The sequence below is a fragment of the Culex quinquefasciatus genome, chromosome 2 (assembly GCF_015732765.1).
Source record: "Culex quinquefasciatus strain JHB chromosome 2, VPISU_Cqui_1.0_pri_paternal, whole genome shotgun sequence".
NCBI classification, from domain to species: domain Eukaryota; kingdom Metazoa; phylum Arthropoda; class Insecta; order Diptera; family Culicidae; genus Culex; species Culex quinquefasciatus.
In genome coordinates this window covers 1019261-1033570 of record NC_051862.1, presented here as the reverse complement: position 1 = coordinate 1033570, position 14310 = coordinate 1019261, and the positions used below count along the sequence as shown (strand labels likewise).

Sequence of the window (14310 nt, the reverse complement as noted above, 5' to 3'; positions counted from 1 at the left end):
GCGGTGCAGCAGTTTCCAATGGAGACGCGATTTTCCAACCATCACAGCAACCTGCGTTCTCCTCTCCGACAAGCTCTTCGGCTCCGGCTTCGAGAGGTAACCGGCCTGCTACGTTTACCTCGTAGCGCGAAGAGCAACTTTGCTCTCACTCTCACTCTTTCTGTGTGCTCTCTCCGACAAGGACCAACAACGTGGTCGAGCCTGGCTTCGCTTCGTGGAAAAATAAAGGAAAAGCGGCAATTTTTCCGACGACGACCGTTCGCACGAGGTGCTCCCAGGTTCAGACCCAGACCCAGACTTGCGTTCAGTCTTCTCCGCTCCATTCTCACTGACTGAACTGAAACAAAACTGCTGCTGCAATAATAGAAGAAAAACCGATTCGCACCAACCACAAGCTAGGAAAAAGGAAACCAAATTCACACACACACACACATTCATACACCCTTTTTCTAACAAGCAAACTACTCCTTTTTCTACAAAGTTGACTGAAGAATAAGTGTTTTAGTTTTCTAACCAGCTTCTAAGTGTAAAAAGTTGCAATTTTTGAGCAAATTTCTCCGTGTGCTAGTAGTGTTTTTTTTCGCTTCAAGTTGCCACGCCACGCGCTATCAATGTGATATCCCAGTTTGATTAGAAGAAAGTTCGAATGCGAAATCAATCAATTGTGATACGAACATTTTTTGGCTTCCCAGAGGAAATACTTTTTCATACTCTGAACAAAAAACGCAGAGCTTTTGTGGTAATTTTTGCAAACATAATTGTGGCCACATTCATTAGAGGGTGGAAGAAAGGATCCTGCGGAAAGGGAAGCAGAGCATGAGAATGTGTGGTGCAAAGTGATAAAATTTGCTTTGCATGAACACGAACCAGCGAACGAGACGATTACGGTGGGTGAATCGTGACTTATCTGCTCCGGTGGATGTGCGTCAGTTGGCCTTTGCTCCCAAAGTCAGCAAACTATAACCAGAACTAAACAGCTAAACAGCAGCAAAGGTGGGAGGGTCCTCCTCCTACAAAGTGATAAGCTCTGTTCGCTGGGTTGGCTCGAGAGATCGATTACCAATCTGAGTTGGCGGCGGGGTAAAAGGGCTGACCAGGGGGAAGGACTTCCAAATAAACAAGAGCACACGAGAAAGCGAAAGCCAGGACCTTGTCCGTGTGCTTGTTGTTGTTGTCGTCGTCGTCGCTGGCTCTTTTGCAAGGCAAAGTGTGATTATATAACCGATCACCAGCCAAAGCTGAAGCTGCTGGAGGAGAGCCCCTGAGCGCCGGAACAGAAACAGAAGAGCAAGTAGCAGTAGTAGGCGGGTGTCGGCGCTGGGGGGCGACCACTAGCAGTGTGTATGTACTTGTGTCTCTGTGATTGGGGCCCGACAGCTGACAGCTTGTTGTAGCAAGCGTCCTCACAATCGTCATCGTCATCGGAGTAGTAGGCGGCGTCGGCGGCGGCGTGGGGTTGTCTCACAGGAAACATCAGTAAAAGCTTCAACAGGGGGAGGAGGTCGAAAAGATAAATGCAAATTACTGAACGCAGGAGGCGACGGGTTGTTATTGTTCTGCTTTTTGGTGTTTTTCATCGGGACCGCACCCGTTTGGATCGGTAAGCACAGCATGTCACACTGGAGGAGGGGGGGTTTATTAAACAGGAAATGTTGATATCCAATATTTTGTTTGATGGTTTGTTTTCTTTTATGGTTTCATCAGTTCAATGCTGTCGGATGTTTGGGGTTTTCTAATTGAAATTTCTGATCGGACATATGATTTGTTATGGATAACGCAGGTGAAAACTTTTCACGGCTCTTGTTTAAAATTGGCTTGCATGTTTGTCAAACCAATAATCAGGTTTTGCTATGATACGAAAAATACCTAGGTTATTATTTGTTCAACAAACGCCAACGATGGCGTTTGACAGAACGTTGTGAAGAAGCTTTTTTTCTACTTCACTTTGGGGCCTTAGAGATTTTTTTAAATTCGATTCCAACTTTGATAATAGTACTCAACCCGTCAGAATATTCAGAATATTTCTGAAAGAGACAACCAATGTCACTAACATTTTCGTAATTGAAGAACGCAACTTTAGGTACACAAAAAAGTATAGGCCATTGCTAAAAATTTTAAAGTTATGATAGTTTAAGTGAAAAAAGATGTTGTTTTCTTGTTTGTGTCATTTTCCCGTTTTGCGAGCAGCACGCCGAAAAAAATAGTTTTTATTTAAAAAAAATCATATCTCAGATCATCCTCCCATTTTTGAGTATGTTACGTAACATTGTCCAAAGAGTCGATTTTTTTTTTTGCAAAAATAGGCTATTGGTCCAGACACCGAAAAAACGGCATTTTAAAGTATCATACGATCTTTTCAAATGTTAGGCTGGACTTTTTTATCTGACCAATCGCCTTTCATTTGCGTCCAGACAGCTGAAATCGGTTAAAATGGCGCGGAGTTAAGATTGTGTGGTTTTTGCGAAAATTGTCGAAAATTGCCACTTTTGGGACCACCCTAGGTATAGGTCACTATAATGGCCAAACAAAAAATACAGTTCTAATTATTTTGGCCAAGGAACCCCCTGAAAAATGTAAAGCCCGATGGGACTCAACCCATAAAAGCGAGTTTGTTTGTTTGTTTGTTTGTTTGTTTGTCATAGTCTTATACCTCCTTAACTCAAATTTTATTCAACTATCGATTTAATTTTTCGCTACAATTTCCATAGAGATTTACAGCATTTTTTTTTTAATTTTTATAATAAAATAAGTTCAGGATTCGGTCCGTAAGTTCAACAATTTTGTATTAACTACCGATAAAAGCCCGTAATATCAATTTTGTATTAAGAAGACAACAAATTTCTTGGTTGCTGTGTACCCTTAAGTGAAATTCAAATGTAGAGTATAGCAAAAAGCTTTTTTCCGATTTTTTGAAAACTTATGATTGCAAAACATTTGGACTGGTGTTAAATGTATTTTTACTATTTTCATTCAAATTTAAAAAGTAATTTAAAAAAAGTAATTTTAAAAATAGTTATCGGTGATGTAATGAATGAATGGTGGTGATCCATCGAAGAGGCCAGAAAGCGTTCATTTTGCATGATTTGTACCTGAAAATATTTTCAAATTTTTGATAAAAATTGTACAAAATGGATTATTTTACATGGTTTACCATCACCATCAACATCACCAAACTATTTGTCAGGATTCAGAATAAAAAAGGCAAAGAGGCAAAATTGATGTGACTATCATCAATCGAACTGTTTGAATTTTTAACTGCTTGGAAAATTGAAAAATCTTCGACTTTTTGGTCCAGATTTAAGAGTATTTTCCGTAATTATTTTCATGGGATTAGCAGGGGTTGAGCTCCACTGTGCAGTTCCATATTTTTTTTGAACAAAATTGGCGTATTAATTGAATAGCAATTCCATGTCAAATAAGGAAACGATTGTACCGGACTCTCTCCGATTTCAATGAAACTTTGTAGATATGTTATCCCACACTTATGTTAGTCATTTTTGAGTATATCGAGCCAGTTTCACTCGATAATGACATTTGAGGAGGGCGTGACTGTTTTAATTGCATTTCGTAATTTAAATATCGCTGTATCTCGAAACCGTTGCTTCGTATCAAAAAGCGGTCAGAGACAAACTTGTAGGAAATTTGTCGGGATTTTCGAAAAAAAATACACTGAAAGAAAAATACAAGCCACTTTTATGAGATTTTTGATTTTTAAGTTTAAAAGTCAAATTTTAAATACGATTTTTTTCTCGTTAAAAATGTGTGTGTGTGTGTGTGTGTGTGTGTGTGTGTGTGTGTGTGTGTGTGTGTGCAACCAACCAAACGGGACCACGCGGTCGCTTCTTACAAATTGAGTTGTTTCCATGTATTTTCATATCTTACATTCTATACATGCAAATAACTCGCATAGGCATTTGGGAGGTGTTAGCTCTGCCGAGCTTCGGTGGCCCATTTCTACGCTGGCTAGCCGAGCGCGAGGTACTTCAGCTTTATCGACAAGCCCCGCCCTGAAGAACGTTTGGACCAATCGGATTCAAACGTTATTTAGAACTTCCGAACCCTTGTCAAATGGACAAGGCCCAGCGCGTATATAGTTGATAGTAACAGTATTTCTAATTCCAGTCATAGCTCACCAAGTCGCGATGGCCTAGTGGTTAGCATTTTTGCTTACCAATCCGGGGATCAAACCGTGCCTCGAGCGACTTTGATTTTTCGTTCATGTTCAGAGTTTCAAGATTTATATTTCCTATACTTTCTCGTTGGGAGCAGATGGGACTCGAACCCAGGACCATTCGCTTACAAAGCGAACACCGTAACCAGTCAGCCAAGTCCGCTCCCCGATTTTTTCTCGTTAAAAATGTCGTTAAAAATGCCAAAGATGTTACAAAAAGACTCACGAAAAATGCAGGATAGAGCAACTCTTCTAAAAAAATACAAAAATCAATTACTAAAATCGTCAAAAGTCAAAAGTCTCCGTATTGAGCACTGCCCTAAGTCCGAACCATGTGAAGTTGTATGTGTTGGGCAAAAAAGATTTTTTTTGCTTTGTACGAACTATGAGCTCATACCGTAAGAAATCGACCTCGTATCCCAAAGAAATTCACAAAACTGTTTAAAATTTTGGTGAGGGGTTTCCGGTTTGTTTGCGATTTAAATTTTTTATAATTACCTATAGCACAGTCACGACGTTTTGACGGTAAAATTCCACAAATAATATGAATTGAGGTTTTTGACATGCTAAAATGTATGTTCCTGATTGAACAATAAAACTCATTAAAGGTTGTTTGAAGAACAAGAGAATTAACTGTATTTTATAACTAAAGCGTCCCGTGCTATACGATTGGAAGCTTACACGTATGTACTGTAACTACACTCACATAGAAGGCAACGAGAAGCTGATCAAATAAGCAAGACATACCGTTAACATTGCATGGTCCATCAAACGATTACGACGGACAGATGCTATCAAATGGAGAGATTGCTTGGACATGTCCTACACAGCAAAAATCCGATGGTAAAATCGCATGCAAAAGCATGCACATCACCTTCGTCAAAATAAACACTTAATATTACACACTGCATGTACAATTTTCGCAAGCACAAAAAAAAAGTTGCAACCGACGGGATTCAAACCCAGCACCAACAGTAAGGACTGGCGCCTTAGCCCACTCGGCCATCAGACCGATATAAAGCCGGAAGGATAAACGCATATATGGGCTTGACATTTCGATCAAGTATGTTTCCCATACCGATGGGCTACATATTTCAGGGTGTAAAATTACATAAGCAATATTTATTTTGCACCCAGGCCTTTTACACTCAGCTGGATTACTACTTTTTTAGCTGTGTATCCTAGCAAAACGCCGACCAGAGAGAGTCATTTCAAGTGACATTGTTTGCGTAAATTGACTCAAGTAAAATTAGTGGTTGGTTTACATCGAAATTTACTGTTTAAACTTTGGTTACCCGCATACAATCAGGCAGCCTACTACACCACGCGTGCCGCCAATACTGGCGCCGCGCGGTCTGTTTACAGCGCAATGTCTACTTAGATTAAATCTTTGTCCGTGCTGTCGAGCTACCGTCGAGCAGTATTTATGGCGACAATCCGACAGCATGACTGAACCAATATCCAAGGATTGATGGAAGAAGCACTATCATGTTATATGGGATTTTCTTTCTTGTTATTTTTTTCTCTTTCTTTGTCTGTGGCTAAATTTAGATCGGATGAAATCAGAAATCTTCATCACTTCCGCTTTCCTTGTGCTACTGTTCATCGACGCCAGCTCAACAAAAGGCAGTGATTGGCGGAAGTGAAAAACAATAAAAGCATTTGAGTCAACGACTTTATATTAATCAAAATCAATAGAAGAAAGAACTAAACACGTTCGAGGTCGCGGGGTCGGCGAAGGCACAAGTGGCAGAATAAATGAGCAATAGCGGAGAAGAGGCTGTCACCAGCAGCGTCATCGCAATCGTGGTCGTCGCCGGAAGCTGCCCAAGGACGGAGTGGGGTGCGAGACACCAGCACAACCGGAGGAGCCAGCATCATGTTTGTTCCCAGACACATCCTCTGCGGGCTGCTCGTGTACAATAATAATGCAAGTTGTTGTTATTGTTGTTGTCATTGTTGTTGATGTTGATGCTGTTGATGTTTGTTCGTGTTTACGCGTTTGTTGGATGCCTCGGGAAGGCAAAATTGGAAAGAAGCATACATAATCATCACACGTTCGGGTGCCATCGCTTCCCATCTGTGATATCGAGAGTAGAAAGATAGAAGCAGAAGCAGAACAAAAAAAAACACACTAGAAACATAGCAGTAGCAGATAACACAAAGGACGACCATCAACCATGGGTAATGGAATGAACAAGGTAATGAACTCGTTATTGCTTGTCAAGGATGAGTGGGTTGGATTTTTTTCCTAACTATTGAAGCTATCCTCTAGAGAGATTCAATTCGGTGCTGGTTTGCAAACGATATGATAATTGAGGCTTTCAACCCTCGAGTGCCGATCCGTCGGGCTCTAAAAACCGAATCAAATAGACCCTTCGGAAACGCTTCTCGAGAATTTTCCGATTCAACGAGCAAACCCACTAATTGAATTGAAGACCGATATGATGGCGCTGGCACAAAGCTGTCCGTACACCGTGGTTGAACGTAAACTAATTTTTCTGTTTTTCGTGCTTTCGTTGTTCTTGTCTTGTGGCGAGCTGTGCAGGTGATGCCGGGGCTGTACGTGGGCAACTACCGGGACTCGAAGGACTATCAACAGTTGGAACGCTACCAAATCACGCACATCGTCTCGATCCATGACAGCCCGAGGCGGTTTCACCCGGTGAGTTGACATAGCCAATTAAATTTTGAGATTGGAAAAAAGTAGAGAAAGAAGCTGAGCAACTTTACTTGTTTTACACCCTTTGATAATAATTTTATCTTTCTTAAGAATAGATCGCAAAATAAAAGCAGTCAAGTTTTCAGAGTTGATGCCCTGATAATCCATATCTGATAATTGGGGCTAATAATTTTTGCCGGCAATTTTTTCCAATTTCACGGCATGCCTATCACAAATCATCTGAATTTCACGGCGATTTCATAACACTCTAAAAACTGATTGAAAAAAGACAAAATGTTGGCTTCTTTAAAGAAGAAATGTTATACAGCTTATATGAAAGTACACTCAACCCCCGGTGGTTGGTCACTTTTTCGTTTGACACTTTTTTAGTTTGTACCCCGTTGGTTGGTCAAAGTCAAACTAAAAAGTGACGATGGGGAACCATGCGGCTCCATCACATATCCTTTCAATAGCTGGAAAGTGGAGACGCATGGTTTTTCATGAAAATGCAATTCCTCAATCATTCCCAGGACAAGCACTACCTGTGCGTGATGGCCGCCGACACGCCCGACCAGAACCTGTCGCAGTACTTTTCCGTGTGCAACGACTTTATCCACGCGGCCCGGCTCAAGGGCGGCTGCGTGCTGATTCACTGCCTGGCCGGAATGTCCCGCTCGGTGACGGTGGCGGTGGCCTACATCATGTCCGTCACGCCCCTCACCTGGAAGGAGGCGCTCAAGGTGGTGCGGACGGGGCGCGCCATCGCCAACCCGAACCTGGGCTTCCAGAACCAGCTGCAGGAGTTCGAGAACAGCAAATTGTTGGAAGTAAGGTGGCCTAGGGATGTTGGTTTCGAAGGAAAATTACATGTTTTATTTTTGCTCATTTCAGGAACGAAAACGCCTCAAAGAACGCTTTCCCAGCTTAGCTTTGGAATCTAATGATAGAGAGCAATGTTTTGTAGCTTTAGACCAATATGAAGTCTTGTTAGAGAATAAGGGTGTCTGCGAGGGCCAGTGCAAGTTTGGCAAGGATTGTCCAACAGGTGAGGTTGGGGTTTGCTGTTCACCAACCATCAATGTACAAACACACGAACCAAACGACCTCCCATCGTGCTTACTGTATATACCTAGTTCTCACAACATTCCTTCAATGTGTAAATATTTCATTCAGCCAAACAGCCAAATTGATTGTTTTGCAAGCTGTGATTTTCGGCTTATCTTTCATCGCTCCATTTGTCTTCTTTTTTCTCTTACTTTTCTCACTTTTACAGCTCCGTTCATTATAGATTCATACCACTGCTACCTTCTCCAAAATACTCAAACGCCATTTTCACCCTCAAAGGCTTGATCACACGCTCAAATGTAATAAAGAGTCCCATGAAGAATTCATGCAATCACTTAGCACCATCTCATGTGTATTAGCTTTCATTTATCCTAGTACCTCTGAAAATGAAATTGAAAGTTGGGGTCGCAAAAACTGAAACAGTTAGTGCCTACTACTAGGAATCTGCCGCTCGGAGTCACGTGGCCTTCGCCGAAAGGCCAGCACGACGGCCTCACCGAAAAAGCAATACAACAACCTGTCCACGTCACCATCGAGTTCGTCCCACCTGTCGGTCCGGAGCAGCGGAGCGGCCCAGTCCTGTCCGACCTCACCGCGGTGCTCCAAGGCCCTCACCGGTGGTGGTGGTAACGGCGGAGAAAACGCGGCCCAGCGGAACAACCCGCGGGCCGCCGGAGAATACGCCGCAGAAATCGACATGGGCGAACTGACCGAGTTGCGGCGCAGTGCCAGCATCGTCAGTACCTTCAGACCTCGCAGCAGTCCAGCCGGGCTGTACTCGTATACGGGTAAGTCTTTCAAAAATACTCATTCAAGCAATTGTTAGTTTCCAAATCTAATCACTTTTGGTCTCCACGCAGGTTCAGCCCCACCATCCCTCCACGGCTCCCGGGTCGACTTGGCCGGCAGTGCCAAAAATACCGGCTCAGCCATCTATCTTGGCACCAATAATCCCTCCGGAAGTGCCACGTCCCCCGGAGTCGCTCGTCGCGTCAGTCTCAGGTCCTCGCCTCGGTCCACGCCGGAATCGTCCCCGAAGGCATCCCCAAAACGGTCGGCCTCAACCCGGACCCTGGTACATCAAACCTCCGGAACACCACCTGCCTCGCCCGCCAAGAACGCTGGCAAATCAAACACCTCCTCCTCCTCCTCCTCCTCTTCCACTGCGCCCTCGAGGCCACCGAGTGGGGTCACTCCTCCCGCTCCCTCAAACGCCAACGCCACCAGCACCAAATCACCCGCCAAGGCGCCCCCATCATCATCGTCATCGCCGTCAACGCCATCGAAGTTGGCCGACAACAAAAAAGCCACAACCAGGCAAAAATGACAAGCAACTAATGATAGCAAAACCTACGCTGCTGCTAGCAAATAATAAAAACAAGCCGAAAAATTAAATTGCAAAAATCAAAATGTCAGCATGTTTTGTCGCAAACACACACTGGAAAACTGAAATAAAATAAATTAGCTCTATATTTACCATATCGCAAGCACAAAATCACAAAACTGTAAGCACACACACGTACACAAACACGTGTCAGCTAGTGACGCATCAGAGAAACGGAAAGCATTTAAAACCAAAACTAAACAAAATAAAACATTTATTAGATAAATGAAAGTGTGACTTGTGCGCTTTGTTCGGAACCTGCAACTTGCAAGCTAATGTTGGCACTATAAAATGAAAGAGAGAGAGAAAAAAAAAAGTTTTCTGCAAACGTGATGTTGGTTTGGATAGAAACAAACAAAAAATGACGGCAAAATGCTACAAATCAGTTGGAATAATTTGATAATAATGGAGACGAAGCGAATCCACACTATATTGAGTAGTTTTGTAAAGTTTTATTTTATATGAAAAACAAAACAAAGTTCAAAAATAAAGAAAAACATATTATATTGGCTTGTACAAGAAAAAAAAAGTTGTGCAAGCTGTGGTTTATTTATATTGTAGAAAACTATCCAAAAGCCGCATTTTTACTAGTTTGCTTTCAACATAATTTTGAAGGGGGTAGTCCTTTAATATTAATTACACCTAAACCACTGACAGCTATTTGATTTGGAGTATATTTTTTATTATATATTGCTCGAGATCTACTCTTAACAACAAACATCAAATCCGTGATTCTAAAATAATCAGTAAGATATGCAATATATTTTTTTGCTGTTTAAAAATTCCCATGGTTTGAGTTAGTGCGTCCATCCCGGGAATTCCCGGGATTTTCTCAAAACCGGGAATTCCCGAATCCCGGGATATTTTAATAATTTGTCCCGGGAATTCCCGAAATAAAAAAAAAACAATTTTTGGTCTGGAAAATCAGATTTGGTTGTCGAAATAGATTAACAGTTGAATATCTCATAATCGATAATAGTTTTTTTATTGAAATTAATCAGGTGTAGGGAAAACTGTTGAAATTTTAGTTTACCGATCTGCAAAAAGCTAGGCGCTATAAATATTTCCAATCTGAATTTACATATTTTTAAAAGATTGAGATATCTACGTATATTTATAAATTGAAATTTCGAAAAAAAAAATCAAATCAAATTATTTTTCATCAAACGCTGGCCCCACAATCAGGACAAATGAAACGAATTAAGACAGCTATTAAGTCATTTTTTTACATGATGTTTTGAATGACTTTGGTAAAAACAGGAACAGATCAAAACAATTTCACAGAACACCGATTTTTTTACTATTGCTCTAAAATCTATTTCTGTTTTTTCCTAGTAGTATAATATATTAAAGATATTTTGTAGAATATGTTTTTGCCAAAGTTTTTTTGGTGAAGGTTGAACTTTTCAGCACTAGTATCAAAAAGTTTTTTTTTAAATTTTAACGGTGTATTAATTGAACACATGGATGTTTGCATACAAAAGGCGTTTATTCGGGATTGAAAAAAATGTTGTAAGCAACTTGTTGTAAAACTTGTTGTTCCCAGCACTTGTCGTATTTTTTGATTACTGTTTCAAAACAAAACAACAAGAGTTTCCTATGTACATAAGACATTTTGAAAATGTAATCCAGATCTATTCGATAAATGTACGACTCGTACTGAAAAATAATTATTTGTTGCATACATTTTTATTATATGAAACATGAAATTCAAATTTTACATTGACTGGTGTCTTTTGATTTGCTTTCGCCTTTTGATTTTTTAAAGATATTTTCAAAGAAATTTTTCAAGCTTTTCTAATCATGTCATATTAAAAAGAAATATATTTATATAACTTTATTTAATTTGAATCACATTGTAGTTCATTTAATAAGCACAACAAAAAAACAAAAAACTTAATTTAATTTCATTTAAGCTATTTAAAACTGCCGTCCTTGTTTAAATTGAAGTGTAGATTATCACCAATTAATATGATTAAGCTAATTCTATGATTTTATGCTTGAAAATCATAACAAATATAATGAAAATATAGATTTTAAGACTGTTTCAAAAATTTTCCGGGATTTCAAAAATATTTTTCCCGCTTCCCGGGAAATTCAAACCCCGGGAAATTTGGACGCCCTTGTTTGAGTATAATTCTATTGGATTGTTTCATTATTGAAGTTCGCCTTTTTCTTAAAATTGTATTCAATTTAAAAAAAAACCCCTTCTTGTGTTCGTTTTGCCCTGTATCACTATTAGGGAGCGTTCTTTTATTACGTATCGCAGTTTGGAGGGGGGGTGGGGGGGGGGGAGTGTTTAAGTCCGTGTTACGGCACAGCATTAATAAACCACGTGATCATTTTATGGGGAGGGTGGGGGTGGTGTCAATTTTTTTGCGTTACTTAATAAAAGAGCGCTTTTCTATACTCAACAAATCACCACATGTGTGTCATCTTGTGACACATCTGTTGTAAAAAGATAAGACGTGTAAGAAAATAGCACACATATGTCACGAAACGTTGGTGATATTCGTATAATTCTGAAATTCTATAAAACCCGGAGACACAATTGAAAGGGCGGCATTGAAGGGTTAAGAATGATACTTTCAAACAAGTAGGCAGAAACTAAATAATAGCATTTTTTCTGCTCTACGCTTCAGTCGCATTTAAATATTTCAATAATAACAAGAATTAAACAATAACAGAAAATTTGCGTTTTATTGATTTTTTTTAAGTGGTAAAATGTATTGTTTATTTATCTAGGATGTTTTGAACCATGGAGAATCGTTGTATTTGTAAGATAAGCGTACTGAACAAATGTTCCCTACATTTTTTGGAGAAAACCCGTTTAGCCCTTCCTCAACTTTTTTTAGAGGGATTCAGCCTAAAAGTGATTTTTGGGACTTCTAGTAATGTTATGAAAATGCTCTTGAAAGAGAATGTGCAGAACAATTTGTGGTCACTTTTTTTATTCGCAATCGAAATTTCATCAGAATGAATACTGAATGATGATTTGATTTGAATGCACATAAATCAACAATCAGTGATTGTCATTGCGATTTGCGAACTAATCCAACATTCAATAAACCTACTAAATTTGATTGCATGAAATATGTAGAACACTCTACCAATATCTTTGTCATCGACATCCTGATGACTAATTACCACACTGCTGGACAGATCACATCTGGTGTGTGCATGTGCTCTTACATGTATGTTCTAATTAAAGTGGTCAGAACGGAACAACAAACTACGACGGCAAATGTTTCAACAAAACAGATCACACATCCGCATCAATCATTCAGCCTGACCAAACACAAACGACGACAACAAAACCTCATGCAAGCAAGCCAGCAAGCACCCATTTGACTCCGGACACAAACCGTGACAGGCCCCCCAACAAACAAGGCGGTGTATGAATCATCCTTTCCGTCCTATCAAAATTTTGACATTACAACCCTTCGCATAAATCACCCTCCAGGCGCCCACCGGCCACACCAATACCAGCGTGGCCACGTGTAGTAGGCGGCGCGTGAGTGCCGTCAGGAGGAAAATGTGGGAGAGTTGTTGGGCGCACTCACCGCTTGTTTGGTGGTGGTGGCGGCGGCGACAGGAAAATGCATGCGCATAAATTTGACGTTCGTCGCTCACTCTCGCGAGTGAGTTTTCCGTTCACACACACACATGAGCGTTGTTGGTGTGAGTGTGGCGGTTGCAGAAAGGATGGCATCCATCAAAGGTGGAAGTGATAAAGCAAGTTTCTCAAAAAAGTTTTGAAAATTAATTGTAAATTTACTATTTTTACTAAATCTTGGTTATAATTTAGATAAAATTGTATGACCAAATCTTTCTCCCAGATCCAGTGTCATCCCTGCTGGTGATACTTTTTGATGCAAATTCCATTTTACATTGTTTTTTTACTGATCAATATTTAAATATTATTCAAAAATCATAAACAGGCATCCCTCAATTAAAAAAATAATAGCGTAATGATACCCTTTATCCATTATGTAAAGTTTAAACTGTGATCATATTTTTTTTAGCTCTGCCTTCTTAGAAATGTTACACAGCAAAAAATCCGATGGTAAAATCGCATGCAAAAGCATGCACATCACCTTTGTCAAAAAAGACACTTAATATTACACGCTGCATGTACAATTTTTGTAAAAACAAAAAAAAAAGTCGCAAACTGACGGGACTCAAACCCACCACCTACAGTAAGGACTGGCGCCCTAGCCCGCTCGGCCATCAGACCGATGAAATATGGAACGGATAAACGTATATGTGAGCTTGACATTTCGGTCAAGTAGGTTTCCCATACTGATGGGCTACATATTTCAGGGTGTAATATTACACAGAATTTCATTAAATAATGCAAAACTTATTTTACACCCAGGCATTTTACACGCAGCTGGATTACTACATTATTTGCTGTGTAGCAATTTTGTGATTTCTTCTAGAACGCATATTTTTAACGAAATAATAACTTCAAACGTCAACACGCATTTTGACAAAAAAATAGCAAATTTCAAAAGACTCGATACTTTTAGTAACTTTGACAATCGTTGATCGCTGAATCGATGATCGTTAAAGTTTGTATCGAAAAAATCACAAAAATGTATGGGAAAAAGCAAAACATTCAAAATTCCACCAAAAGGTGGCGTTAAATGTGTCAGATTATTTATTGTCAAGTGTGAGATTCTTATGTAACATTCTATGACAAACAACTTTGAAATTTTCAAAAAAGTGTCCACGTGGTTTATGGATAGTCCTTTTAACACCAAATTTCCATATCATCATTATTTCAGGCTTTGAAAAAACAAGATTTCAAATTGATCTAATATGAAAGGGCTGTACCGCCCCTCCGTCACGAAATATCGAAATGTGGTCCTCGGATCCACGGATCAGGGACAAAAATTACCCCATAGTACAAAGTTTCTCGCAAATCAAAGACTGCTGTGTGAGCTGGCGAGTCATGGTACGTTTTTCATAATCGTACCATGGGATTTGAACACTTTGTTCGAGGTTCCCATTTTCATGAACGCT

At 40.0% G+C, this 14310-nt stretch overlaps 1 protein-coding gene across 1 annotated transcript; it reads left to right on the top strand.

Annotated features, from left to right (window-relative positions):
* Window positions 1–261: 261 nt before the first annotated feature.
* Window positions 262–9598, top strand: LOC6037205 (protein phosphatase Slingshot). The gene is made up of 7 exons (XM_038255747.1): window positions 262–1600; window positions 5723–6372; window positions 6720–6836; window positions 7364–7660; window positions 7725–7878; window positions 8339–8686; window positions 8759–9598. The coding sequence occupies exons 2-7, from the start codon at window positions 6352–6354 to the stop codon at window positions 9223–9225; spliced, it is 1404 nt and encodes a 467-aa protein (XP_038111675.1). The 5' UTR covers window positions 262–1600; window positions 5723–6351; the 3' UTR covers window positions 9226–9598.
* Window positions 9599–14310: the final 4712 nt, after the last annotated feature.